This window comes from Bos javanicus, chromosome 13 (assembly GCF_032452875.1).
Source record: "Bos javanicus breed banteng chromosome 13, ARS-OSU_banteng_1.0, whole genome shotgun sequence".
Lineage (NCBI taxonomy): Eukaryota > Metazoa > Chordata > Mammalia > Artiodactyla > Bovidae > Bos > Bos javanicus.
This window is the reverse complement of record NC_083880.1, coordinates 46,730,691-46,755,400: the sequence shown is the minus strand read 5'-3', so window position 1 is coordinate 46,755,400 and position 24,710 is coordinate 46,730,691. Positions and strand designations below refer to the sequence as shown.

At 42.0% G+C, this 24,710-nt stretch overlaps 1 protein-coding gene across 7 annotated transcripts in view; it reads right to left on the bottom strand.

Moving 5' to 3' along the window:
• DIP2C (disco interacting protein 2 homolog C) overlaps window positions 1-24,710 on the bottom strand; it is a 293,572-nt gene that overhangs the window by 102,348 nt on the left and 166,514 nt on the right. For 6 of the 7 annotated variants that reach the window (XM_061436555.1, XM_061436553.1, XM_061436559.1 and 3 more), the window contains 2 exons: window positions 13,835-13,960; window positions 10,725-10,934 (listed from right to left, as the gene is read on the bottom strand). In XM_061436555.1, coding sequence (XP_061292539.1) covers window positions 10,725-10,934; window positions 13,835-13,960 — 336 coding nt within the window. Of the gene's footprint in view, window positions 1-10,724; window positions 10,935-13,834; window positions 13,961-21,018; window positions 24,661-24,710 lie in introns of those variants that run through there. The other variant, XM_061436557.1, reaches the window with a different exon arrangement.

The following is a 24,710-nucleotide window of genomic DNA, read 5'->3' as shown; positions in this document are numbered from 1 at the left end:
CAGGGAACATGGGTTCAATCCTTGGTTCAGGAACTAAGCCTGTGTGCCACAACGACTGAGCCTGCATGCTGGAACTACTGAAACCTATGAGCCTAGAGCCTGAGCTCAACAAGAGAAGCCACCACAATGAGAAGCCCACAGACAACAGTTAGAGAGTAGCTCCTGCTCTCAGCAACTGGAGAAAGCCCACACGCAGCAAAGACCTAGGCACAACCAACCATAAATAAATATTTTGAGTATGTCAAATGAGACTTGTGATGTCATTTTATACATAGTAAGTTCTAATAATGGGTATTATACTATTAATTTTGATTTGTTAAGCCTTACGACACAGAAACTACTAAGATTTAACTAGTTTGTCAAGATTCTGTAATTCCACGTGACAAAAGCATAGTATTTTGTGCTGTTAAAGGGGAACAGGTGCTGGAAAGCCTTTCTCCTGTGGCCACTGCCTACCTTGGCACTACAAATGAAGGCCAGTTTAAACTGTGAACTCACTAATGAAAAGCACAAGAACAAGGTAAAACAGAACACCAAAGAGATCACAGAAAGAACATTGTTTACAGACTGTGCTAAACAAGAAGCCTGGGCATGTCCAGTTGATTTTGCTGGGACCTGTATGCCGGGGGACTCAAATTTTAGCTGTTGTGCAAATGTCTGGAAACCACCTCAGTCATGGGTATGGTCCTGAGGTTGCAGGTAATTTTAACAAGTAGGTAGATTGGCAAGTCCCGAATCCGCCTGAAGTGAAGAGACTGACTTCTGTGGCAGTGAACATGTATACATTAAGAGATATTACACCAAGTGAGACTTGAGGCCGAGAAATATTAACCTGAACTCCTAGGTAAGCTTCAAATGTAGCAACAGTCCAACCAATGCAGGTGCTTGGGCCTCTGGAGCCCCTTGAGCCCAGGCACACTAATCAGCGCCTGGAAAACATACATGGGAGCTGAGTGCTGGGCCACCAGGAGTCACCTGACTAGTCCTCAGGTCCACGTCTCAGAGCTCATCACCTGGGACCGGTTATCGACTTTCCTATGCCTCCATCCCTCATCGTGTAAAAGGAGGTGATGATGACAGTGCCTACCTCTGAGTGACAGTGGGAATCACACAGATAAAGGGACACAAGCACTGGTGTTACCAGACATGCAGACAGACGTGCCAGGAGAGGAACACACGGGCAGTTCATGGTACCCACAACTACTCTTCCAGAGTCTGAGCCTGCAGATCGCTGAGAAATAACAGCTGGCATCAGCCCCTAAGCATAGGCCATCAGTAGAGAGCCCAGCTCCCCACTTCTCATCTCCCTGTTCCAGAAGTGCCCAGGCTGTTATGTACTGAACTATGTCCTCTCGAAATTCACATGTTGGAGTCTAGTCCCCAGGTCCTCAGAAGGTGACTGTTTGGAGACAGTGGTCTTTTTAAAATAAATTTATTCACGGTTGTACTGGTTTTCATTGCTGCCTATAGGCTTTCTCTAGTTGTGGGAAGCAAGGGCTACTCTCCAGTTGTGGTGTGTGGGCTTCTTGCTGCAGTGGCTTCTCTCATTGTGGACTGTGGGGAAGGGCACACGGGCTTTAGTAGTTGTGGTGCAAGGGCTTAGTTGCTCTGTAGCATGTGGAATCTTCCCAGACCAGGGGTTGAACCCATGTCCCTTGCATTCGCAGGTGGATTCTTAATCACTGGACCACAAGGGAAATCTGAGACAGTGATCTTTAAAAAGATAATTAAGGCATAAATGAAGCCACCAAGAAGGGCCCTAATTCAATCTAACTGGTGTCCTTGTGAGAAAAGATGAGGTCACAGATACCCACAGAGAAGACAGCTGTCTACATGCCCAGCAGAGAGGCCTCAGAAGAAACTGCTGACACTGTGATCTCAGACTTCCAGCCTCCAGGATTGCAAACCACGGAATGAAAGTTGTTTGTGTTTCAAGTGCTTTGTTATGGCTGCTTGAGCCACCTGACATACACCCTTAAGGTAAATTTCTTAGATCACAGCCCAGAAAAAGCTCACCTGTTAGAGAGAGGAGGGTGGGGGTGGGATGCTTTGTCAGACTGCTGAGGACCATTTAAATGACCTTAATATTTCAGACACTGCAGTCATTCATTCTCTTCGTTTCCCCCGCATTTGCTTTTGCCAAACAGACCTTATTTCATGTTTTAATATAATCTAGTTCTCCACGGCTGAGTAGTTAACTCACAGGGGCCTCATATTTCAAATAAAACTACAATAGATGCCAACATATGATGCATAACATTTCAAATTAGCCACATAAGACAAAAGCAGCTAAAACGTTAAGCTTACTGCATTTCCATCTTACTCAGATTTACTTGTTCTTGTTACATGGTAGCCACATCACTGTGATGGCCAACAAGTCTTTGTGCTGAGCGGCCACTTTGAAGGTGGGAAAAGGAACCATTCCAATACATCTGGTGATTAAGACATAGGAGCAGTGACAGCTGCGTGACTTCAATGTGCTTTCCAAATTTATTTATATGCCAGCCCCTCCCCCTCCCCTGCAAACTCCCCACATATGCTGTCACTGCAGGATCATAAACCCAGCAGCTGGCTGCTGTTATGAAGCCAAGAACATTCTGCCACTGCAGTGACACACAGTGCCCTGATTCATCTGGATAAAGATCAGGCCTCCAGGCATTTAACTCTGAGTTCGATACCTATTTTTTGGTAGTGTTTAAAAGACCTTTGTATATAAAAGATGCTCAAGAAACATTTGATGGGTAAGATAAAACAGAGTGTGGCTGAAGGTGCAGGTTCAAAGGTCTAAAGTGCACATCAGCCCCAGGCTTGAGACCTATCAGGTCCAAATGTACCAGGAGCTGAAGACCAAGGATTCTCATCAGAGCAGGTTTGCATCTTCTGAGCCAGATGACCCATCGTTCCTGAGTTCAATTTCCCAAAACTCTTAAACAGAAAAATGGCAGCCATCTTTCCAACCACGTATCAGGTGTCACCTCTTTTGTGACTGCCCCAGAGCTACTGTGACAGCTTTGCACCTGTTCCCTGACAGGTGGGACCTGTTCCATCCACCCTGGTATGGCTTCTGTTCCCAGCAGCTGCCATGGGTTCCTGAAGACCCTGGACTCAAGGCACTAGGGGAAGATGGGAGGGGAGTGTGTTTGGCCTTCTTCCAGGACAGTATCTGCTGTCTTGGCGCCACCAGTACCAGAGGTCCATCTCACTCACTGCATCCCCTCCCATTTGGGATGTTAGTCTGTTACTCTTGCCAACCATCCAACCCTGTGGATGGCTGTTTTAGCCATGACCATTTCAGGGTACTAGCTGACCTTCCTGCTCAGCTCCACCATGGATTCCATGCGTCCTTGAACCACCCCCTTCCCTATCTCCACTCTTGCAGGTGTCCAGCTCAGTCCGGCTCTTGTGTCCTACTCAGATGCTGAAGTTGCCCAATACCCAGCTCACATCGCTTGCACTCAGCAAACATTGGCATGATAGTTCAAAGAATGAATGAACACAAGAATGAGTACACCAGAGCACTTAATGACTGGAGATAATGTGCTTCTGTTTCTCACATTGCTAAAAAGCAACTTTCCTTAATTCTGACTAGGGACCTCAGGGGTCCAGTGGTCAGAGAAGCTACTTTCAGCCTGTTATTTTTAGTGCCCAAATAACTTCTAAAATAAGAGAAGAAAAAGGGGAAATCTGTTCTTCATGTGTAGAAAGCTAAGTACTCATTGTCCACTAACTGATGACAAGTAAGGAGAGCCGTGTTAAGGAACCCAGCCTTCCATCTGTCAACAGGGCCCTCCCAAGTCTCCCCTGGTCAATACGACCTCTTCTGTTACTGAGCAGGAAGTGATGTAGGCCCTCAGACCACCCGTCCATCCAGCTGCCCTGGCTTCCTAAGACGACATGGCTGTGCCCTCCACATGGAAGCAGAAAACCGGGTTCCTTAATGGAAACGTGGAGGTAATATTACCCGGTGAAAGGCGCCTGCAACGATGCTGAGCGAAGCAGTCAGAGCATCCAGCTTGTCGCTGGAGATGCTGCTTGGCTGCCCACTGTACCAACCTGTTTTCCACGTGCGGGTCACCAGAAGAGCAGGCCTTCCTCCTTGGTTTCCCCCAAAACATCCACCTCCCCAGTTTGACAGAAGTCCCAACAGGAGGGTTCTACTGGTGTGTCACCCATGTGTCATACTGACACATGACAATGTAAGTGAAGATTTATCTCCTTACTCTTTAATAATCACTCGGGGAAAGAACAGTATGCCGTGGTTACCAGTGAGAGCGTGTGTGAAACACTGCTAATGGCAATTCACAGTTGCTTTTCAGATTTGTAGACTAAACCTGGAGATGGTTAGAAAGGGTTCAATATTCAAATATTTCTCTTAGCCAAAGCTCTAAGAAATTGACTTTAGCAGGATTACACAGGTTCTCAGACCTGGAACGGCCTTCTTCCCACATTTATGCCACAAATATCCCATAAAAATTTGACAGCTACTGTTAGACAAATCTCAGGATAGTCTAATATCAGAACAGAAATCTTTAACTTTTTGTTTTGTATTGGGACATAGCTGATTAACAAACAATGCTGTGATACTTTCAAGTGAACAGGGAAGGCTCAGCCATACGTGTACATGTACCCAGTCTCCCCCAAACTCCCCTCCCATCCAGGCTGCCACATAACATTGAGCAAGTTCCATGTGTTGTATGGTAGGTCCATGTTGGGTTATCCATTCTAAATATAGCAGTCAGAAGAGAAACCTTTAACTCCTGACAATAGCTTCTCGACTTTTACATCCACAAACTTAACTTCCTGCCAAAGGGCTCCAACTACCACAGACCTGCAGGACCACAGATGCAGACAGCTGTGATGGGGACACTGGAATTTTATCATTTATGCGAAGTTTAACTCTATTTCTGTGTGTTTTTAACCAGCAGGTCCAAGCTGGAACAAAAAAGCCAAGGGGAAGCCAGCCCCGGGCGTCACGAGCAGGTGCTCCCACATCCGACAGATGGGGGTCTGGCTCCTGAGGACCACTTACTAGCTGGTGCCACGGGCGCCACATCCACTCCCTAGGCCTCGGCGTTCTCATCAGTGGAGCTGCAGTGTGCTGACAGTTGCTCCTCACTGAGGCTGAGGGCACAAGCAACACTGCACCCACACATTCGGCAGTTATGGTGACACTGCCATCCTCGTGCTCAAGCCCACAGGCTCTGCTTCTGCCATTTCTCCCCTTGTGTGGGGATCCTTTCCTCTCATGAGTTCCAGGAAATAAATCTGTGAGACTCAAGTGCATAAAGCGTAAATGACTGTTACTACTTCCTGAGTCATACGTATTTGAACTTTGGGAAAAGACAGCATATTAAAAAGCAGAGACATTACTTTGCCAACAAAGGTCCGTCTAGTCAAAGCTATGGTTTTTCCAGTGGTCATGTATGGATGTGAGAGTTGGGCTATAAAGAAAGCTGAGCGCCAAAGAATTGACACTTCTGAACTGTGGTGTTGGAGAAGACGCTTGAGTCCCCTGAAGTGCAAGGAGATCCAACCAGTCAACCTAAAGGAAATCAGTCCTTTATATTCATTGGACAGACTAATGCTGAAGCTGAAATTCCAATACTTTGGCCACCCGATGCGAAGAACTGACTCACTGGAAAAGACCCTGATGCTGGTAAAGATTGAAGGCACTAGGAGAAAGAGATGGCAGAGGATGAGATGGCATCACCGACTCAACGGGCACAAGTCTGAGGAAGCTCTGGGAGTTGGTGTTGAACAAGGAAGCCTGGCGTGCTGCAGTCCATGGGGTCGCAAAGAGTTGGACACAACTGAGCTGAACTGAACAGATGTCGCTCTGCTCTATGCACCAAGGTGTGAGCAGCAGGCCCCAGGTACTCCTGCAGCATGAAGCATGTCCTGGATGAAGGGTTAGGATAATTATGGGTCAAAAGCCATGACTCTGAATCTAAGTATAAAATTCAAATAAATAAAACCAGTTTCAAGCTGCAAAAGCCCCAAAGCATTTTTGGAGAAAAGCGGCAGGAGCAGATCTGTGCCCTGACAACATCAACAGGGCAACAAGGACAGCATGAACAGGACAGACAGAGGCCAGAAGGGCTACAGTAGTGAGACTAAAGGTGTGGTGCCTGGAGCCAGGATCCAGGGAGTAGTGATGGAGCAGAAGGAGGCCTGCATTACACGTGGCAGTCGAATGCCCAGAACAAGGGTTCTGCTGGTCTGAGGACAGCAGGACCTCGTTAGACAGCTTGATCTCAGGACACAGGCCAGGCTGAGGGGCAGGGTCAAGAGGCACTCTGAAATGTGGATGGGAGAAGGAAGTAAGGATTTGAAAGTCATGAAAGAGCAGGTAGCCTTAAAGACTGTGGGAGTGGATGACATGGGCAAGAACACAAAGAGACAGGATGGGGAGAGGAGCCACCAGAGGAGAGGCAAGGGCAGAGGGGAAGGAGAACCAGGGTGTGGTACCAGCGGGCGAGGAGAGAAAAAGTAGTCATCACAACCAGAGCTCTGGTTTCCAGAGGAGAGAAGTGAAGCCGCAACAGAGGAGAGAGTTGAGTCAGCAGATGTGGGAGGAGCCAGGATCCAGAATGAGGACAAGAAGATGAGCCTTGGAAAGAAGGAGCTTTCTTTCCCAGAAAAGGAATCACAGCAAAAAAAAAAAAAAACAAAACATGAATGGAGAAAGACAGGGAAACATGTGAGCTGGAAAGGGATCAGTGGTTAGAGATGTTCGACAAGGAGATAGACTAAGATCCATGGTGACATTCCCTTAATTTCAGTATCTGTAGATCTCAGCTTTATTATGAACGGATGAAGAAAATGCAGGATTAGAAGCCAAACCTAGGACCTAACTAAAAATTCCCACAGTCATGTTGGCCAAAGAGATATACCTCTCAAGCCAGGCTTCTTTTAGTACAGAATCACCCACAGAGCCACAGAAACACGCAGTAATTGATGGAAGAGTCTCACAGGCCTTGTGTTACCTAATGCAAATTTTCTTTTCCTGCTTAGTTTTTCAATAGCATGGTTTAAAATTCTCTACAACAGGAGCTGGCAAACTATGGCTCACGGGGTGGCCTGTCAGCTGTGTTTATAAATGAAGTCTTGCTGGTACGCAGCCATGCCTGCTGTTCATGCACTGTCTGTTGCTCTTGAGCCAGGGCACTGAGGAACGGCAGCAGGGACTGTATGGCCCACAAAGCCTGACACCCACTCTCTGGCCCTTTCCTGGAAAAACTGGCGGACATTGCCTCTGAATCAGGAAACTCCAGCTGCTGGGGACACCCTGGCCAGGAAGGGAGGCAAGAGTGTTGCAGAGAGACCCCAGCCCCAGTGGTGCAGGCTTTCCTAATACCACCATCCTTGGTGTGTAGTTCGTATTTTAAGATTGTAAATGTCTGAAAAGTATCAGTAAAGAGATTATGAAAGAAGTGATACTATGGATGATTATACATAAATAAATTATGGTTATTTATTACATTCAGCCCTCTGAGCAAATTCCCTAGAAAACCAGAATCTAGATCCTGAACAAATGCCAGGCTCCAGGCTAATTATGCATCAAGCACATGGAGGCATGTCTACCTGCTTAGCAGGATCGATACAGGAAAACTGATGAGAATTTCCTTGCTGATACAAACAGCAGCATTCATGCTGATAAACTCTATGATACTCTGGAAATGCAATTACTTCTATGAATATCTGGCTAATGACAATATACCCCTACACATGCAGATGAAACATACATGAGACATCATTTCAAATGCATCAGTCACAAAGATGACACACATCTTACCTATACATCTGTAGCTCATTAAGAAGTCTCTTTAATTTCTTGACTATACAAATTTTGATGCTGAATGTATAACAATGTTATCTATTCTGCTTTGTTCTTATTTCTTAATCTAGAAATGTATTAATAGTTTCTCCTCACTTTCTCTATTTCCATGTAGCTAATTCCTATAATATTTTACTCCAGTGCCTTTTTATAAATATGTTTCTTGAAGTTTCAAGTGTTGCTTTAATTCTTCTGGTTACTCTAAATTATGCCCCTTGACTTCTGATAAAGTATTTTAGAGGTACTAATCCTTTGCCAATTGTCTCAGGAACACGGCATGCACGAAGGTTCTGTAAACATGCTCTGGTTTTCTCTCTTGACAATGTGGAGGCCCTGTTCTGTCTAGGTTGCAGAGGCCATTGCACGGTGCGTCCATCTTCCTGAGTCACAAATGTGCACACCTCAGGCGTTAGCATCTTGTGACAGGGATGCCTCGAGCCCTCATTGTCAGTGCTCAAGTGTGAATACCATCTAGCAGAGCCACAGGAACAAAGATTCCCTGGATGGGGACCACGTCATCCACTAAGCCAGTCTGACAGGAGGTGCGTGGTGCCCCTGTGCACCAGGATGGACATACAAGGATACAGGACTTCCTTCTAAGACGACAGTGCAGAAGTACCACTCACTTGTCTGTCACTTGGTGGTCTCTAACCACTCATTTTCCCTCTGCCCACCGGGTGAGAGACATTTCCATAGACTCTATCCAAGTGCCTCACCTCGAGAGGTGCATTCCTCTTTGCACCCAAGGTACAAAGTGGTGGTTTATTTGACCCTACGTACCTTAAAACACACACGTACACGTAATACTTTCTTATTTTGCAGGCTTTTGATGGCCTCAACAAAAGGTCCAATACTGTCAATTCTGAATTTTCACTTCTTTGGCTTTTGTCACAGGGATAAAAAAAATCTTAATTCTCCTTTTCTTCTTATTTTGCCACTGCTTTTTTTCAACAAAATTTGTTTTGCATTTATAGAAAATTCCTAGATATTCTAGGAGCTTATCTTTGTGCCAAATTAGAAATTAGTGAAATGTCACATACACAGAAGCTCTCTTTTAGTTACACTGAGGCTTAACACACATGAGTAATGCAACCTTTTATAGTCTGGGTAGGTTAAATTATCTGTGCTATAATTTCCTCCAATATTCCGTGTGTAACTTCATAAAGTGAGAAACAAATGCAGGGAGTAATATGTCCAAAATTATGTATTTCTCTTGGTAAGATTGAAGATATTTCCTTAAAAGTGAACTGAATCAGGAAACACACATTCCAAAGGTCAGAGTGAGGGGCAGAGGTGGAAGGAGCTTTATGCCCCACCTGTGCATGTGGCTGCTGGATGCAGCACGCTGACAGCGCCGAGGGACTGTCTCAGGTTCCTAAACACTCGGGAAAAATTTTAGTGTCCAAAAATATGTAATGGTCACAGTTTCTCTGATTTCAAATAGAGTTTCTCAGTACACAGTAATCAACATATGCTACCAAAAATGTTTTAAACTCAAATTTAATAATGCCACTTTGCATGTGAGCATTACTTTAAAAACTGTGAAGAATTTTCCTATTTTCCCCTTTTTATTCGCAATGGAAAGGTGGCAAAGGAAGGACAGATCATTCCTCTTCTTTCCACTAACAAACTAGAGCAGGCCAACAGTGACTGCTGAGGAAGCCAGCCCTCCCTGTGTCCCGCTGGGAGACAATCGGCCTCACTGCTGATTCTGGAAAGGCTGCGGCTTTTAACCTCAGCTGCACGCTGAGCAAGTGCCACTGGGGCCAATTCCTAGAAGTCAGTATGGAACTCCTCTGACTGTCATGGAGACAGTAATCTAGAAAAAAATACTGTGTGAATGTGAATCTGAGAAGGTGGCCGAGTATCGAATTCATTCATTTCACTAGCCTATTTTCTAAATGGGGATTTTTTGGATATGAGGCTAGATGTGGGAGAAGGACATGCACCTGCCCTGTGCTCAGTGCTCAACCACTGCACTGGTGTCCCTGGACGTGGCTGACCCTGCTCCACATCATTTGAATGGAGAACATACTGAACCATCTTGGCACCAAGTTCAAAGCAAGCGATTTATTTTTATGAATATTAATATTATTTAAGTATTTAAAAATCTCAATCCACAGCTGGAAATGGATGAGAACAGATCTGGAGCTCATACACCAGATGAATGTGGCACAGTGAGCGTCAGGCGAGGGTAGAGGCAGCGACAGACACCGTCAGGTACTCCAGGCTCACGGAGCCCCAGTGCTCATTCAATACACTCTTTTCCTCTAACAACTCTTACTTAATTTCCTTTTTTACAGTTTTCAAACACCTTGCCAATGCTTCCTAACTCTGTGCTTTTTTAAATACAAAGGATCCCACTTCTCATAACCTAACATACATTCTGGGAACCACCCCAGAAATCTGAATGCCTACAGCAGAAAACTGCTATAATGATGAAAGCTGCAGTGATGAAAGTCTCCCCTTTTCAAAGTAAGGGCAAACTCACTCTCAAGGGCCCGGTCATGCTTATTAGTCATGATTAAAATGTTACTTAGGAGTGCATTATAGCATGAGGAGAAGAAAATGTGTAACCAGCTATGGCTGCATGTTTCCCTAATGAGCAAGAACGCATTTCTCTACGAACAGAAAACTTCTAAATTATAGTTGTAGAAGACGTCTAGGATGTAAAAAATAGTAAAAACCAAGGGTTTCACAGAACAGTAAAGCCAACGCAGCAAAGCAGCCCAGGGGCAGAAACAGGTCTGACCTGTCCCTCGAGTGGGTTCTGAGGCCACGATGCACAGACAGGGAAAATGCAAACTAAAAGGGGTAGGGACACTCAGCAGCCACTCAGATGCACGGACAGGGAGAACAGCACAGCCGGCTGCCACGAGGCACTCACCTATGTGTGTCTGCGCCAGGACGTCAGCCAGCCTGTGGGCAGCACCGCTGCCCCCACTCTGGGTGGAAGATGACGAGGTGGTGGAGGTGGTGGAGCCGTGGATGGCCTGGCTGATCCAGTGCTCCATGTTGATGCTGCCCTGGCTGGATGTGGGAGTCCCCTGCGAGTCACCCTGGACCGAGCCTTCGTCTTCTGAGCCAGAGGAGGTATCTGTGGGACAGAGGCAGTTAGCTGCAACTGGGGCAAGCAGCACTCCCAGGCCCAGGCCCTCTCCAAACACAGACCCACCCCACACACTAACTGGTAAATGACCTTCGAACACTCTTGAGAAGTCACAAGCTTTTCAGGTGACAAATTCTTTTTCAGTATAGCAAGGTCTTCATCCAGAGCACCTTACCTTACATATATATGCCAGAATCTTCTTAAAATTCCAAACTCAAAGACATCCTCACCTGTCCTCCACTCCAGACGCTGGGGATAACCAGATGTTTTTCTGTGCACTCAGACACCAAGCAAGAAGGCCATGGTGGCATTTTCTAAGACACTAAGCTTTAAAGTGTTCAAAGTGTGATGCTCTGTAGCCCTTCTTTATTCAAAGTATTTCTCTGAGCCATATGCTATTTTAAGTTGTGTGTGAGTGTGGCAGGTTGTGAATAAAAAATTTTATAATGATAGTGTTGGCATTTATGATTGTACAAAACTATCTCAAGACTCTAAATGACAGCTTACAAGATGTATTATACAGTATACCTGAAAATGCTAACCAAACAATTAAATGCACCAAAAATGACATTTCCAATAATGTTCTTTTATATTTTGCAAAGACACTTGTACAGGATTTGTTCTCCTGGAAGTTCTGTCTTTCATCATGAATGACACAGTAACACCCCAGAGGATGGAGTCAACATAAAGAAAAGTGCACACACAAATAAATCACACACACCTTGTACTTTAGACTCAGTATTTCCCATAAAAAGTGGCTCAGAAAAATGTCCAACTCCCTGAATATTGTCTAGTTTCAAAGATCTGGTTAAAATATATTTGAAGTGGGTTTGTTATCCATGTAAATCCGTTCTGTTTGTTATACACATACAAAAGTAAAATTTTCACATTCATATTTTGGCAAATTATAACCACAAACTAAACAAATAGGATTAAGTATACTAATTATGGTTGTGTCTGACTCTTTGCAACCCCATGGACTGTAGCCCACCAGGATTCTTTGTTCATGAATTCTCCAGGCAAGAATGAATACTGCAGTGAGTTGCCATTCCCTTCTCCAGGAGATCTTCCCGACACAGGGACTGAACCCGGGTCTCCTGCATTGTAGGCAGATTCCTAGCCATCTGAGCCATCAGTGAATCCCGTGCTGATTTAAAAACAGTTCAAATTACATGTTATGGCTCAGAATTAAGAAATGAAGGAATGTAAGGAAATCAGCAAAAAGGACTCCCTTTCCTATTAGAAAATTCTATTCTTGAGATAAAGAACATTTCTTGTATTATCTTTTAAGAAAACACAAAATAACTAAGTTTTATATTTAAATTTTGTCTTACAAAGTTCAGAACTTTCATTTCTGAAGGCATGAGAAGTTGAAGAGTGGTCTGAATTAGTACCGGACATACCTGATCACATCCCTAAGCTGAAGTACGTGCTTCTATTACCCTCACTGCTTGCAAACACTCAGGACTAAACTTTACAAGACTCCAAAAAGTGCTTTATATATTCAACTATTCTTATTCCACCTTAAATTTCTCTTGTGAACAAAGGGGTGTGCCAGGTAACAGGTCTGCAGAAAAGAGAGTGGCAACCACACCATGAATAATGCTGGAACAAGAAACACACACACACACACACACACACATACATACATACGTACAAAATCAAGTAAATTAGGCTCAATACTTTGTGTTTCTAACAGATACGTGGACATTTAATTTTGTGCTTCACTTCAGTTTTGAAGATAATAACGTGCGTGCGTATGTGCGTGCTAAGTCGCTTCAGCCGTGACCAACTCTGCAACCCTATGGGCTGTAGCCCTCCAGGCTCCTCTGTTCATGGGATTCGCCACAAGAACACTGGAGTAGGTTGCCATGCCCTCCTCCAGGAGATCTTCCCAACCCAGGGATTGAACCCACATCTCTTGTGTCTCCTCCATTGGCAGGTGGGTTCTTTACCTCTAGTGCCACATGTTATAGATTATAATTATTTGCACAGAGTTAAGTAGAGATATTAGGTAGTTACATAAAACTCAAGATTAAACAAAAGCAGAAATATAAATGGGGTATTACCTTCAACCATATATATCAGGGGTAGACAGACCTGTGGACCAAACTCTCTGCCTATTTTCATGACAAAGTTTTATTGGCACAGAGCTACGTCTCTCACTGATATGCTGCCCTTGGCAGCTTTAGTGACTCAATGGCAAAGCAAGCAACTGTGATACCCAAAAATACTATCTGCACTTTACAGCAAAAACTGATGTCACCAGATTTAAGTAACTGCCTGAAAGTGAAAGTCGCTCAGTCGTGTCCGACTCTTTGCGACCCCATAGACTAGACAATCCATGGAATTCTCCAGGCCAGAATACTGGAGTGGGTAGCCTTTCCCTTCTACAGGGGATCCTCCCAACCCAGGGCTCGATCCAGGGTCTCCTGCATTGCATGCAGATTCTTTACCAACTGAGCTACCAGGGAAGTAACTGCCTAAATTTTTCAATTCATTCAATTTCTTAACAGAACATTACAACCTACTGATAGTTTGAAGACTTGAGAATATGCATACACCAGTCTAAGCAGAGAAGAAATCCAACTTCTCTTGCTGTGTGAAGAATTCAATTTTATAGGACTTTAACAAAAGTCTGTATCATATTTATGCGTCTAAAATCTTAAAATGCATATTTATATAGACATTATAATGCATACATAATCATGCCAATTTTCCTTCCGAGTTTTATTTAGAGCATATACACTGTTTCTGGACTTCTGGTTCTTAAAAGCCTGAATTATAGCACCATGATTTTGAAAGCTAGAGAGACTGCAGTTGCTGGCACTAACCTAATTCTAAGGCTTGCTCATCCCTCTCTGAAGCCAACAAGGCCTGCTGCTCACCTGGGGGTGTGTAGGCGTCCATCGAGGTCTGCACAACCAAGGACCTGCGTTTGGAAGGCATAGGCACTGCCATCTTCCTTTCTTTGTGTTTAGCGAGCGCAGCCTGGACAGCTTCTGTATGGACGTCTGAAACAAAGCGGGAGCTCAATCACTCTATTGTTTGAAGACAGCCCCAAGGCCCCAAGCTTCTCTGCCTTGTTTCTGTTCCTGTAACAGAGTCTATCTTCCTACAGACACTGTCACAAATGGAAGAGTGGGGAAGGAAGGAAAGTAAATATAAGCCTGACAGTTTGAAAGCTCTAGGAAAAAGGCATTCAAATTCATTTGCAGACTTTTAACTATTCATTTTATTACCCTAGAATCTGTATAATCAGATACTGGATGTAAATCTCTGTGGTTTTTTTTTTTCTTAGTCCTTGATCTTCAAATATTTCTTCATGGGTCACATTTTCCAGCTTCATAATTCATTTTCATGTCTGTTAAGGGAAGTATGTACACCAGATATGTACAGTAATGATTTTAGCTAACAGTTTAAATATGAGTTATGGAGCAGTCCTTATATTAGGTAATCTTTGTATATTAACCCATTACATTAACTCCACCCATCTTTTTTAATGCCTGTTTTGTAAGATAGTGGCCTCAGGACTGGGTGTGGAGAATCAAGTGGACAAGGTACTATCTGTCACATAGGTCACTTTCTAAAGGGCCAAAGACAGACAAGAGACCGTCAAATGGGATAGGAATGGAAATCAGATAAAAAGACTAAATGGCTACTTAATTGTGAAGCCAGGGAAGAGATCTATTACTGGGAAATCTGAATAGTAAGGCAAGAACCTCCAAGACAGGGAACAATTAACTCAAAGGCCCTGCACTGTGCATAAGGGTGGTGCCAGCAAGACACATACAGCACCAGCCAAGGGACCCACCAGGATGAGGGCTTTGCAGGAGTGGTTGTAAGTCTGACAGGGAAGCATGGGCTTGAGGAGTAAGAGTGGATGAGGGATCATCCTGGCTGCTGGGAAGGTGCCATCTAGAGAATGAGAGAGGAGCCAGGAAAAGCGGCCAGAAGGCAGCAGTCAGGGTATGACTACACTCACCAACTTCCACACGTTCTATGGAGGAGGCTCTCGTTATTCCCATTTCACAAACAAGAAAGCAAAGGTGTAAAGCTCTCCCAGTGTAACTTGTCAGTGGCAATGACTGGGTGTGAACCAGGTGTGAGCACCTCCAGGGCCCACATCTTCACCACTAACCACAGTTCTGTAACTGCTCCTAAGAAACCCCACCCTGTTAACATTTGAGAGTCAGGGCAAACACAGACCAGCCCTTAGGCCAGATGCAGCCTGCATTCTCCTTAAAATAACGTTTCACTGGAACAGTGAGGCGTCATTTCTGTGTGTGTCATCTATGGCTGCTTCCATACTGTAAAGCAGGGCTGAGCAGTTGTGACGGAGACCATAATGGCCTAGAAAGCTAGAAATATTTGCTATCTGGCCCTTTACAGAAAATACTTGCCAACAGTTGTTCTAGACCGTATCACATACCAAACACAATGACTTTATTATTTTTTGTTCAGATTGTGTGTGTACTGCTCTTCTCTCCTCACCTAAATTCAAAGTACTTTAAGACAAAAACCCAGTTTCTGGTCACTCTTAAACTCCTAGATTGAAAACTGGTAACTGAATGACTTGAATTTACATTACTGAACAAAACTAAAGGGCTCATTAATGAGCACACTGGTTCTCCACACATCAAACACTTTGCTTTATATATTTCTCGTTCTTAAGTTTTTGGATGTAATTTCAAGTTTACAAAAAATAATCTGCAAGGATAGTACAGAGAACTCTGGTATAACTTTTACACAAACTCACCATTTATATTTGACCCCATGCTTTCTTTAAATAAGATTTTCCCCTAATCATGTGAAAATAAACTGCAGCTACCATATTTTTCTATACCTAAATATTTCAACATATTTCCTATAAACAAAGATATTCTCTTACATAATGTGAATTCTCAAAATTGGGAAATGTAACAATGATAGCCTTTGTGTGTGTATGCTAAGTTGCTTCAGTTGTGTCTGACTCTCTGCGACCCTATGGACTGCAGCCTGCCAGGCTCCTCTGTCCATGGGATACTCCAGGCAGGAATACTGGAGTGGGTTGATGTACCCTGCTCCAAGGGCTCTTCCAGCAAACAAACCTATGTCTCTTACGCCTACCTGCATTGGCAGGTGGATTCTTTACCACTAGTGCCACCCAGGAAATCCAATGATATACTACCATCATCTAATTCAAACTGCAAGTTCAAATGATGCCAACTGTCCCAGTAACTTCCTTTGCAGTTATTCTTTCTAGTCTGTGATTCAATCCAGGATCATGGGTGCACATATTCATTAGATTTTCTTTGCCCTTGTAGATTTGGACCAGTTTCCCAGCTTCTGCATTCCATGAAACTGGCCATTTTAAAGGATCAGTCAGTTCAGTCACTCAGTTGTGTCCGACTCTTTGCAACCCCATGGACTGCAGTATACCAGGCTTGCCTGTCCATCACCAACTCCCGGAGCTTGCTCAAACTCACGTCCATCGAGTCAGTGATGCCATCCAACCATCTCATCCTCTGTCGGCCCCTTCTCTTCCTGCCTTTAATCTTTCCCAGCATGGGAGTCTTTTCCACTGAGTTAGTTCTTCGCATTAGATGGCCAAAGTATTGGAGTTTGAGCTTCAACATCAGTCCTTCCAATGAATATTCAGGACTGATTTCTTTTAGGACTTTAAAGGATACAGGCCAGTTATTTTGTAGATTGTCTTCAGCCTGGGTTTTCTGATATTTCCTCATGACTAGATGCAGACCATGCATTTTAGTGGGGACTTCACATAAGTCTGTCCCCTACTGATGGAGTTAACTTCGGTCCTTAGTTAAGGTGCTGCTATGAACATAGGGGTGCATGTATCCTTTTAAATTATAGTTTAATGATCTTTGTTTCTAATTTCAAATTCCAATTGTTTATTGCTGGTATGTAAGTGGCTTTTTAATATTAACCTTATATTCCACAACCTTGCTATAATCACTTATGAGTTTTCAAATTTTTCTTGATTCTTTAGGGTTTTCTACATAAACAATCACATCACTCCAAACATGTATACTTTTAATTTCCTTTACTTAGCCTACTGCATTAGCTAAGACTTTCAGTATGATGTTGAAAAGTAATGATGATGGGACATTTTTACCACGTTGTTGATCTTAGTGGGAAGTCTCACCACCAAATATTAACTAATTTTTTTCATATTCTTCATCAAATTGAGGATGTTCTCCCCTACTCCTAGATTGCCAAGAATTCTTGTCATAAATGGGTACTGGATTTTGTGAAATGCTTTCTCTGCATCTATTGACACGGCCTTTTTTTTCTTTAGGCTGTTGATAGCATAGATGACATTAACTGATTTTCCACTGTTAACCCAGCTTTGTATACCTGGAATAAATCCCACTTGGTTGTGTTGTGTAATAGTTTCTGTTTTTGGATTTGATTTGCTAATATTTTCTTGAGGAATTCTGCACCTATGTTCATGAGAGATATGAGTCTGTAGATTTCCTTTCTTGTAGTATCTTTGTTTAGTTTTTGTATTAGGTTAATGCTTGCCACACAGAATAAATTAGGAAGTAGCCCCTCTGCTTTTATCTGCACAAAGAGAATACAGGACACAGGTACAACTTCTTTCATAAATGTCTGATAGACTCAGCAGTGAACCTATTTGGGCCTGGTGCTTTGGAAGGCTATTATTGTTTCAGTGTTTTTAATAGACATAGGCCTATTTAGATGGCCTCTTTCTTCTTGGGTGAGTTTTGGCAGATTGTGTCTTTCAAGGAATGGGTCATTTTCATCTAGGTTTTTGTATTTGTATTCACAGAGTTGTTTGTAATATCCCCATAATATTCTTTTATTGTCTACGGGATTAGTAGTAATGTTAATTTTTTCATTTCTGACATTAGTAACTTGTGTGTTTTCTATTTTTTTCTTAACCTGCCTAGAGTATCAGTTTTAATGATCTTTTAAACAGGATTTAGGCTTGATTTTCTCTATTGCTTTGTTTTCAATTTCATTATTTCTCCTTTTATTTATTTTCCTCTTTTAATTTACTTTCCCTACTTTTCCTGGTTTCTTAATGCTTCTTGAACTTTCAACTATACCATTCAATGCTGTACGTCTTCCTCTAAGCAATGCTTTTGTTACATCCCACAAATTTTGATCCTCTGTATTTTCATTTTCTCTTCAATTCAAAATATTTTAAAACTTCTTAGACTTCTTCTTTGACCCAAATGTTATTTAGCAGTGTGTGGTTTAACCTCGAAGTATGTAGGGATTTCCCAATTACCTTTCTATTACTGATTTCCAGTTTAATTCCATTGTGGTCTGAGAGTATACTTTGATTTCTACCACTTTCAGTGTTAGGAGTTATTTTAAGGCCCAGAATATAGTATATCTTGAGGTATCCAGCATGAGAACGTGTATTCTGTTATTGCTGGATGTCAATTAAATCCAGCTGATTGATGCCCTTACTGACTTTCTGCCTGCTGGATCTGTCAATTATCAATACAGAGGTGTTAAAGTCTTTGTCCATTTATTCCTGTTTTACTGGTTCTTATCTCACATGTTTTTTCATATTTTGTTGTTGGGCATGTACACATTAAGGATTATTGTATCTTCTTAAATAACTGACCCCTTTACAATTATGCAATGCTCTTTTCTCTGATAATTTTCCTTGCTCTGAAGTCTGCTCTACGTGAAATTAATATAGTTACTCATGCTTCTGGATTAGTGTCCGCACTGTATCCTTCTACATCTGTGTCTTTCTATTTCAAGTGGATTTCTCAAATAGACAATATAAGTGGGTTCCGCTTCTTACCCACTCTGACAGTCTCCACCTTCTACTTGGTGTACTTAGATCACTTACTAACAAAGTTATTATTGACATACTTGGATTACTATTTACCATGTTTGTTACTGTTTTCTGTTTGTTGCATTTATTCTTTGTATTCCACTCTTTTCCTGCCTTTTCTAGCTTTAACTAAGTATTTTATAGGATCCCATTCTTCTTCTCTTCTGGCGTATCAATTATACTTCATGTTTAAACTGCTTTCAGTGATTGTCCTTGAGTTCATAATATATATTTCACAATTAATCTGAGTTCACTTTCAAATAACACTGTAACTCTAGGGTGGTATGAATACCTTACAACAGAGTATTTCTAGTTCCTCTCTCCTGTAACATTGTTTTCATTCATTCACTAATTAATATGCTATCATCACCCAAATGTTTATCTGTAAGATCAACTGTGTGTGTTAGTCACTTCAGTTGTGTCTGACTCATTGCAATCCTATGGACCACGGACCACCAGGCTCCTCTGTCCATGGATTCTCCAGGCAAGAATAGTGGAGAAGATTGCCATGCCCTTCTCCAGGAGATCCTCCTGACCCAGGGATTGAACTCACATCTCTTAAGACTCCAGCACTAGCAGGAGGGTTCTTTACCATTAAGAATAAGAAAAACAAAGGATTTTATCTTCATCTATTCCTTCTCCAGCATTCTTCCTTTCTTTATGCAGACCTGAGTTTCTGACCTATCCACCTTTAGTCTATCAATGAGTTAATTCTTCATTTCTGCTACAGTGTTTCTGAATTCTAGCAATGTCTTTAGTCTTTCATAGTTTCCATTATCCATGCCCAATTCTGGGATCAGCAGTTTGCCCAATGACCTCAGTTCTTTAATGCCTCAAAGAAGGGTTGCTGGCAGGTCAAGAAACAACAGTTAGAACTGGACATGGAACAACAGACTGGTTCCAAATCGGGAAAAGAGTATTGTCACCCTGCTTATTTAACTTATATGCAGAGTACATCATGCAAAATGCCAGGCTGGATGAAACACAAGCTGGAATCAAGATTGTCGGGCGAAATATCAATAACCTCAGATATGCAGATGACATCACCCTTATGGCAGAAAGTGAAGAACTAAAGAGCCTCTTGATGAAAGTGAAAGAGGACAGTGAAAAAGTTGGCTTAAAACTCAACATTCAGAAAACTAAGATCATGGCATCCGGTCCCATCACTTCATGGCAAAGAGATGGGGAAGCACTAGAAACAGTGAGAGGCTTTATTTTCTTGTGCTCCAAAATCACTGCAAATGGTGACTGCAGCCATGAAATTAAAAGACGCTTGCTCTTTGGAAGAAAAGCTATGACAAATCTAGACAGCATATTAAAAAGCAGAGACATTACTTTACCAACAAAGGTCCATCTATTCAAAGCTATGGCTTTCCCAGTAATCATGTATGGATGTCAGAGTTGGCCTATAAAGAAAGCTGAGCACAGAAGAATTGATGCTTTTGAACTGTGGTGTTGGAGAAGACTCTTGAGAGTCCCTTGGAATGCAAGGAGATCCAACCAGTCAACCCTAAAGGAAATCAGTCCTGAATATTCGCTGGAAGGACTGATGCTGAAGTTGAAACTCCAATACTTTGGCCACCTGATGTGAAGAACAGACTCGTGGGAAAAGACCCTGATGCTGGGAAAGATTGAAGGCAGGAGAAGAAGGGGACGACGAGGATGAGATGGTTGGATGGCATCACTGACTCAATGGACATGAGTCTGAGCAAGCTCTGGGAGTTGGTGATGGACAGGCAGGCCTGGTGTGCTGCAGTCCACAGGGTCTCAAAGAGTCAGACACGACTGAGGGACTGAACTGAAGCCTTTTCTTGTGTAAGGATTGTGTATGAGGATTTCTGTGCTTCCACCACATGCCCAAGTGGAAACCAAATCTATATCCTCTATTCCATTTTTTTCACGTTATTTTCTCATTTCTTCTTTCTGTAAACTCATTCAATTTCTCTTTTCTGGCTTCTTAAGTTAAATCCTTATTTAATTTCCAGGATCTCTTCCTACCTAATATAAGTATTTTTTGGTAACTATTGTATCAATGTCAAAGTACTGTTTTGGTATATTCCATAAATTGATTAATCACTTTTTTGTTCTTTACCTGAAATACAAATCCTCTTAACACATCCCTGCTTCAACCAGGAACCTACCCCAACCCAACTACCTATACATATTTCTGAAATCCAACTCTGTGTCTTTTTTCTGTTAAATGACTAGGCATAACTATCAAGCTTTATTAGTTTTAGACAAGCAGACCTTTAAAAACTGTCTTCAGCTGCATCTTCTGCCTTCTCCTCCATATTTACACAACCTTCGGCACAACCTAGCACAGCACTATGAAAGACAACTTTCTGCTGTGGTGGTGATTTTCCATATCTGCACTGCCCAGTATAGTAGTCACTTGTCTTAAAATGTGGCTAGTAAAAAAAGCACAGAAACAGAATTTCAAATCTTATTTAATTTCATTAATTTAAATATAAAATTTCTCCTGTGCATACTGACCACCATGCTGGATGATTCAGCTTTACAGAGACAGCTTGTCTTTTACTAGGAATGCTAAGTGGAGTATGCAGTCTAATTTAAGTCTTCTAAATAAGAAAATGTTATTTTTTGATTTATACCCCAAAATTGATGAAAACCTTTAAAGTTTTACTTATGGGATTAATGCTTTGATACTTATTGAATTAGAAAGGAAACTGAAAAACTTTTAAAAATACACGACTTCATAATCACAGATTCCACTGGCTGTAAGAATAACATCATCATGTCAGGCAGCCTCTGGAAAAACCCACTGTACATTCACAAAAGAATGAGACTAAAAGAGGCAAGTAATGTGTTAGCATTATCCTGGAAATGGCTTGTCCTCACAGACCTTCATGAAAGGGTCTTGAAACGCCCCCACAGCTCCCTGGCCTCTGAGCTCTTCCTCCTGGAGGAAGACAGCACTCCAAGACATTCGAGGTGGAACGAGCACAAGGTAGATGTTTTCTAGGTACCTGGTAAATGCCTATTTATTCATTCACTTTCCAAATCAAATTTTAGTTCCCAAAGGAAATTATTTAAAAAGAGAGGTACACTTTACTCTATAAAGAATTCCAGTAGGAGTTCATTACCATGTAAGGCAATGGGTTTAAAAATAAAAACATATAGCCAAGAGATGTTAAGTCTGTGGCTATATGGTTGACCAGACTGACCGTTAATTAAGTCAACTGTCTAAAGGATAACAGAATTACCTATTGGCTGATAAATTTGGTCACTGAAACAACTAAAGTAACTCTACTGAGAGTGGTCAAAGAATTTTAGAAAGTAAAATATTCTGAGAGTCACAAAACCTTTTCTTTTTTTTTTTTTAATTTTTTTTAATTAATTTTATTTTATTTTTAAACTTTACATAATTGTATTAGTTTTGCCAAATATCAAAATGAATCCACCACAGGTATACATGTGTTCCCCATCCTGAACCCTCCTCCCTCCTCCCTTTTCTCTTAAATGTCCTTTATCTTCTGTGCTGGTACAGGAGAAAATAAAATCCTGAAACATGTATACTCAAAACAGATTAAAACAAGCTTCTAAGATTTTATACCACTTAAAAAAAAACACAATATATGAGCATAAACTCTAAAAGAAAGTAACTTAGCATTGAAATGCCTAAATTAAGAAAACTAATTAGAGTATTTTAAAACCAGGAAACAACAGATAATGACATATAGCGAAGGAGACTATCAAATGAGCCCAGGGATGCCCCAAAGGCCCTCCTTAGCTTTCCTCTAGGGTGGATGTCATCCCATATGATGGTGGAACTGAGTCAGTTAAAGAAAATGAGAACCCAGCTGAGCTTTCAAAAGCACATAGAAAGATCCTCTGGATATGTCTGCTCCTTAAAACTAAGCAGTCATTATTTATTCAAAATTGAGAGTATAAATTAAAAAAAAAATTTAAACTATATATGGAATAATATTTTTCACATCTTACATGATAATTGAAGGCGTACCTGAACTATTTTTCATGTATTCTCTACATAGTAAGTAAATAGCTGGGGCAAATTCCACCACCTTTAACCTACAAATGGGAAACTGAATTCTGGAATGGCAGACCCGGAGAGGATCATCTATACAGCTGTACAACCTAGACATCTCAGGGTCACCAAAACCCCCTCTCTCACACAACCCTGCCTTAACTCACCACATCTCACGTCTCACTGGCACTGATTCATATCCTGTACAAATACCTCAGGTATCCAGGGGCTTCCAGATCCTCCCTTCTAACTCGTACTCCACAGTGCTACCAAAGTCATCTGCAAACCCCAACCTGCTCCAATTGTGACTCTGCTTAAAATCTTTGAATGGAACCCTATCATCTTCAGGATAAAGTCCAAGTGCCAAAAGATACGGATAAGAGTGAACACTTGTCTACTGTCTGTCTACGCACATGCCTACACATATGTCTGTGCATGTGTACATGTGGGTCTCTACCTGCATGTCTCCCGTATGTGTGACTATGTACATGTATCTATGTGTGTGTGCATGATATATAAAATGCACAACAGAATCATGACAAGGGAGTAAATCTTAGCATTCCACAGCAAGTTGACAGCACATATATATGTGCTACCCTTCTAATTAATCTGAAAGGGGCCTCTGAGATGCCTGAATAACGTAAGACAAGCTCTTGGTATGTGCCAGGATAAAACTACCTGAGAAAACACAGAACGTAAACTTGGTTACAAACCCCTGCCTTCATCCCACCCCCACGCATTGTCCCAGGCATCAGGCCTGAGACAGCCAAGAAGGCAGAAGGCGCAGCAGTGAAGCTGCACTGGCCTTCTTCCTAGTTTCTCCAGTCCATTCTTCTTGCTTCTGCACATAAAGATTCCTGACGCCATAAAGTCTGTCTTATGCCATCTTCCCATCTAGAAAGGAGAGCTGGGCCAGGAAGTCAAGCACACAGCTCCTGAACTTGGTGGGAAGGGTGGCGGCTTATCCTTCAAGTCCCCAGTAAGGGAAAGACTCACAACACTGAGAGGCTCACAGGGTTGATCCACCTGCCTCCATGTGAAGTGGCTGAGCTACTTCACTTTTCGCAGCCTCAGCGTCCTCTTCTGCAGCACGAAACAGCCATATGTATGCCACCTTTCTGTTATAAAAACCAACTGAGGTAACACCATTGCAAGTACTTGAAAATATAAAGTGATATATAAATGTTATAGTTTGGACTGTCATCATCAGCAATCCACATGTATCCTGAACTGGTGTTCCAGCAACAACACTTACTGATAATTTTCTTTAAAAAAAATTATAGTTAGGGAATCAATAGAAAACAACTGGAATCCAGATGGTGGTGGAAAAAATTAAACATTAATCACAATACAACTTTCCTGATGCTAAATTAATGGAAGAAATTTAAGCCTGTTGAACCCAGATGACTGCTATAAAGCAGAATTATGAAGACAGCATTCTTATACGCAGTGTCGTAAAACACAAAGGAAATAAACAACATACAAATTATTAAGAATTTTATTTCTTTTTTGAAAACTCTACTTGAGAAACAAATCACTGAGGTTAAAAGAGAAGGAAAAAATACTAGCAACTAAGATCGGAACAGTAAAACCAAGATTTTTGAAACCAGTGTTAAACTTTGTAACACCTAAAAAATGAGCAAAATTTGGCTTACAAAAGGTTACTACATTTTAAATTATTGTAACATTCTAAATAATGGACACTATCTTAAAAATATAAAAAGAGTTACTTTTTACTGAATTTTATTGTGTGCCCTGGAGGGTGTATCTATGTCTGAGGTAAGAGGTCATCTGCACATCACAACCAACCACAAACACACCCGAATACACTGCTGTGCATTCACACAGCTTCTGCAGACATGTGTCCACTCATGCATTTCACCACCACCCACATTACATCTGGCAATATGTAGTAACTGTAATACATTGAGCT